Source organism: Bidens hawaiensis, unplaced genomic scaffold, assembly GCF_021521415.1.
Source record: "Bidens hawaiensis isolate Kalapana, Puna unplaced genomic scaffold, B.hawaiensis_p1.1 tig00012785_1, whole genome shotgun sequence".
NCBI lineage: Eukaryota > Viridiplantae > Streptophyta > Magnoliopsida > Asterales > Asteraceae > Bidens > Bidens hawaiensis.
Window position 1 is genome coordinate 68255 of NW_027492061.1, and position 5759 is coordinate 74013.

General features: G+C 36.3%; 1 protein-coding gene and 1 pseudogene across 1 annotated transcript; both read right to left on the reverse strand.

Moving 5' to 3' along the window:
* Positions 1 to 260: 260 nt before the first annotated feature.
* On the reverse strand, positions 261 to 1572 carry LOC143542133 (protein ROOT PRIMORDIUM DEFECTIVE 1-like). The gene has a single exon (XM_077034798.1). It carries the CDS (start codon positions 1546 to 1548, stop codon positions 325 to 327), a length of 1224 nt encoding a protein of 407 aa, XP_076890913.1. The 5' UTR covers positions 1549 to 1572; the 3' UTR covers positions 261 to 324.
* Positions 1573 to 3189: 1617 nt separating this feature from the next.
* Positions 3190 to 4712, reverse strand: LOC143542143 (uncharacterized; annotated as a pseudogene).
* Positions 4713 to 5759: the final 1047 nt, after the last annotated feature.

The following is a 5759-nucleotide window of genomic DNA, read 5'->3' on the forward strand; positions in this document are numbered from 1 at the left end:
ACGTTTTATAAAATGACCCATTTTGACCCAGGCTCAATTTTACTCAAAACCTGATTTGACCCGATCCCATTCTGGCCCAACCTGTTTTGACTCGTCATCTGAGCCTGCGCAACCTGCTCATTTGCCAGGCTTAGTAAGCACATTCTACAATTTTTCTTTCATTTCACTTTTAGTTGAGAGACACTTAAGACATTTATCAATAATCTAAGTGTCATAATGAACCATGCAAATCATAGCATAGAAATATATTATCTTAGAAAGACTACAAGTGATACTTTTATAAGAAACTAAGCATGCAATCACCATCAATTATGAATATAATTTTTACAGTAAAAATATATTACCTTCATCATTTCCCGCCTCATGTAGATCATCATCCTCTTCACTCTCACTTGAGCTCAACTTATAATCATCCGACCGCAAACCACATCTCCCCAATATCACAAGATCTAAAAGCTTCCTTCTAACAACATACACCGGATTCGGATCAATCAAACACCCTCTCTCATAAGCTTCCCTAAGAAATACAGTGTGCCTTTTCCCCTTTGTTGACAAATAAAACATTCCTGGATGATCCAAGAACAAATCCCTAACATTCAAATCAATCCCAAACCACTTCCTAAAATGACTAATCTTCTCAACTTCAACTGTCTTCTCAACAGTCAAACTCAAGAACTCATGAACAACTGCAACCGCTCGTTTCTCAATTTGCATAACTCCCGTTTTAGATCTCTTGTTAACGGTTGTAAAGTCATCATACGGCCCGGTGTATGGTAACTTCTGCCATTCTTTAACTTTAGCCCTGAAATTCTTCTTCAACTTCATACTTGGAGGATAGCCATGTTTAAAACTAAACCTCATTTCGGTTCTATCAACACTACAATCGTCTTTACAACACTCCATCATCCTCCAATCTTCAACCGAAGCAGTTAACTTTTGAAGATTATGTGTAGTATTAAGCTTGATCAAGTGAGTATTGGGTTCATGTGCATCAAGAATGTGAAAAATGTGAGGATTTTGGGATAATATTGAATCTTCAAAGTCATCAGGAAGACCGAGTTCTCTCCACACTTTGAAAATGGCTCTAAGCGGGAGTGTCTTTGATGACGACATTGAAAGAAGACGGGTCAAACGATCAATGATAAGCGGGTGCGTGTTATGAATAGCTGCAGCTTCTTCTTTTGATATTTGCATCGCAGTTGAGGTTAGTTTACAATAAGGTTTGGAGAGTGATGGGTCATAATAGATGTCGAATATGCGAGGGTATTTTCGTAAAAATGCAGTGGGGCCACGGTTGAGGTGGAGTTTTTGAGCGAGGCGGTTGAGGAAGTCGAGTGAGACTGAGGGCGGGTTGTTGTTCGGGTTTGCAAGAATGAGGTCCTGAATGGATATGACTTTTAGTAGGTTCTTGTAATGGTCCATGAATTTTTCAAATGTGGCGTCTCGGAACCTAGAAGCTACATATTGAGCCGAGGTTGTTTTGTGGCGGATAGAAAGAAGTGAACGAGGGCGAGTGAAAGTGAACTTTTTGATAAACCGGGTTGCCATGGTTAACAGAATGTTGATAGTTTAGCTCATAATAATATTATAAGATCTGGAAGCAAAAGAAACATGGTATTACAGATAAGCTAAAACATACATGAAAGTAGCCTCTGTTAAAGCTTTACTCTCACTGGGGAATTTCATCGAACACTTGGTGGGCATTAAAAAGCAGACAAAGAATACACACAGCATATGATGAAACTAATTGCTACTTAATTTGGAAAATGTGACGCGTATTCATGTTCATAGGCTCTATGCCTCTAAACAAGTATTTGTTAATTAATGTAAACTAAAATTATACCTTTGTTGACAAATATTGGGAGAAACAGAGAGGGAGCAATTGTTATGGGTTCACGTTCTTTCCTTTTAAACTGGTATAAACTAGAGTGTTCCCGACGCGTTTTGCGCGGGAAATTCGACAACGGACCCGCATATTAAAACGCGAATACGCAAACACATTGTAACGAATATCACCTTGTCACAACAAAATAAAAGTTTATCTAACTATCAAAAGAACTTGGTTGGTATTGGTTCGGCTCATTACGGTATTGGTGTGGTACCGACACTTTGTATGTGGTTACAATACAAAAAAAATATTCTGTTGAGAAAAAAACTTCGTTTTCATCGGAACTTGTATAACTTGTTGCGAATACAACTTCGTTTTAACAGCATGACATATAAAAATATGAGCATGTCGTAACGGCATACTAAAGTTTTTAAAATATCATATGCTAAACATTACCAAAGAATCAATAACTTAAAATGTATAAGTAATAACAAAAAAACTACATAGGAAGAAAAACACATGTTAAGGTACATACTAAAACCATAAAAACTTTGGGATGCTAAAGTGAAAAGTAAACAAAGTTTACCAAAAAGAAATGACATGGATCAAAATTGAAACAATTTTAAACTTAGGGGGACTAAATTGAAACAATCTAAAATTGAAGGACTAAATGTGCAAAAAATTAAATTGTACTGTAGCAGTACTTCTTCTTTAATATATAGTGTAATAGTTTATAGCTGGTAAAAGACTTAATTGCAATTTTGAAACTCAAAACGCAATTTTTAACCATGTGGTGGTTATTTCGCAGGTAAGGCTCCTGTGGTGGTCATTGTTTTTGCAATTGGGTTTCCCGTCAACTCCCCGTTAGTCTGTTCCGTTAAATAAAAAGGCAAATCTGTATTGTGTCGAATTGTTCCCCCTTATACAATATAATCCCCCCTTTATCGCAACTTGTAAGTTGCAACCCTATATGTGTCTTCCCGCCGTTCCGTCTTCATCGTCACCTGTCTTCATCTTCTCACCGATCGTAATAATGGCTTGGATTTTTTACACAATCCTAATAGCTAACTGTTGCATATTAGGGGTTCATTTGCCATATAATTTCCACCACTCAACAGTTACATATAAATATATATTGACATTCAACATGTATCATATATATAAATAAATAGATAAATAATAAATAAATAGATAAAAGTAGGATAACTTACCTGGAGCAATTTTACGTGTTGTCGTTTTGCCGCTTCTAAACCGAAAAAACCCTCTTGGTTAATCCACTAAATCAACTCAGCGAATATCAAATCTTGCTTGGCCTTTTTAGGGACAAGCTTATTGATCCAAGCATGCAAACCAAGTGACACTTATTTGTAATTTTCAATCTCCTCATTATAGCAATAAAATTCCGGGTTTAACTAGTAACCCGCCGCGTGCAAGGGATGGTGAAGTTGACTGTTCCATCTTTTGTCAATTATCTTCGACACGATCAAGTACTCATTGCTATTTTCTCCCAAAGCTGATGAAATTGCAAGTTTAGCCATGTCCATAGCTTCATACACATAACCCATAGCAGGTTTCTTCTCGTTGTCGACTAGTCGAAGCACTTTCACCAGAGGTCCCATGATTTTGAGAGCGAGAAGGGCATTGTTCAAGAAAGTAGGAGTATACACGATGTCATCAGCTCTTTACTCCTTTACGCTCTTTAGCCCATTTCCTGTTCGTCCACTTCTCACTTGCAAACATGTTTCTCAACGTCGAATTTTGCTTTTGCAAGCTTTGTAATGTGAGAAACGTTGTTTATAAATATAATCAACAAGAAACACACCCTTTTCAATTTTTGTTCTCACCTTTGCAATCTTACTAATATATTCTAGCATAAGATCTAAGCAGTGTGCTCCACAAGGTGTCCAAAACAGAGTTTTTCTCTTTTCCATCAACATTTGGCCTATAATAATCGAATAAATATAATATGAATGATAAATATAGTTGACAGAAAATATATGTAACACGAAAACTCTATACTAACATGCTAACTTGAAGTTGTTGGCGCTTAATAGTTATAATTTGAACAACATTATCTTCACCAATTCACTCGACAAATTTGTCAAGAAGCTCGAAAACCTTTTCACCGGTCTTCATATAAGAGGACACGTCAACGGACTCCATAAAAGCAGTTCCCTTCGAACTATTGACCAAAAAGTTGATCAAAGTTCTTTGCTTTCTATCCGTCCATCCATCTGACATAATAGAGCATCCAAACTTTAACCACTCAGGTTTCTGCTCCTCAACCCACTGGTCCACCTTCTCTACCTCAGTCTTTAGGAGAGGAACTCATAATTCATGGAAACTCGGTGGCTTCAGATGCGGTCCACACTTCTAAACAACAGTGATCATCTCTTTAAAACAGTCTATATTAGCTACATTGAAAGCTATTCCTGCTTGGTAAAAGAAGGTTGCGATGGTTTGTACGGTTCTGCCTTGCATCTTTTTATCACAAGCATCATTAATGCTTGTTTGAACCATTTTTCCTTTACTTGTGGATAAAAACCAAAATAAAAAAAATAAAAAAGTAAACAAATATTAAGAACAAAGAAAGCATTACAAACTAAAGTGGACAATTTTTACCTTTCGTCACAAACATGTCCAGTGGTTCTTTCACATTAGACTTCTGTTTTTTTGCCATTCCGTCGATAACGATTCCAGGCCTCTTGTTGTGACTGTTAGATATCTCAACTACATCATCCTCATCAGCATCGTCATCAAATTCCATGTCACGTAGGCCCTCGTTAGACTTCTTTGACTTCTTGCTTTCGACATATGCCTTTAACTCCTCTTTCAAATCTTTAGGACACTTCTCACAATCTTTAGCATTCCCATTGCCCCCCATCTGATGCAACTTCGCTCTACATATCCCTGCTTTGGTACTCTTATCACAGAATTTGCAGTTGACAGTGTTTTTGTCTTTGGGGTTTTTCAAGTATTATACTTCCATCCCGGATCTTTTCTGGATTGTGATGATCCAACATCTCGTTGAGAAACCATTATGTAACAACTCGGACCTTTGATTATAAAATATACTCATATTTCCTAACCCGTTTTCGTTTTTGGGAAATTTAATCAATAAAAATTATTAAATTAATTACATTATAGTTTTTCTTTTTCTTTATTTATTATTTTATATCTGAATTATATATAAAAATAATAACCCTTAACCCAAACCCAATAACAAAATCCGTAACCCGTATCCGTTTAACCATGAACCGTGACCCGTTTAAGTTACTTGAGCCACAATTATCGATCTAAACTTGGAATTGAATCATTATTTTGATTACTCTTACCATTTGCGGCCTAACCGTCATCGTTAATTAGGAAACAAGATCAAACAGAACGCGTATTGACATATTCTATGAACCGACCTATGCTCAAACCGATTATATATTCTAGGCTTAACCATAATTCAATTAAACGTGTCTGCATTTCCTTTATAACCCGAAGAGCAAAAGCCCTAAACCCAATTGCATTGATTGTGGCCGTAAACCTTCGTTCTCATCTGTTCTTGCTGTCGCGACAGTAGTGGTAGTTCTCCCTTGATTCATAGTCGTTCAAGGTAATTAAAACATGGATAAAATTCGTCTAACATCGTTATACATTACCCTAACATTAATTAGACGAACACTGAATGGATTGATCAATTGCATCTTTTAGGGTTTAAAATCAATTTGGGATTTATTAAGTTTTGTATATAATGAATCAGTTACAAATTCTAACCAACTGGCACCCTAGCTTAGTTGGTTAGGGTGTGTGTGTTAACTCCTTTGAGTCGGCTGTCACCCAGGTTCGAGTCCCATTTAAGCCATGTTTTTTGGTATTTTTATTTATTTGTTGTTTAAACTTATTTCTAATAATTTATAATACATTAAAAGTAATATTTATT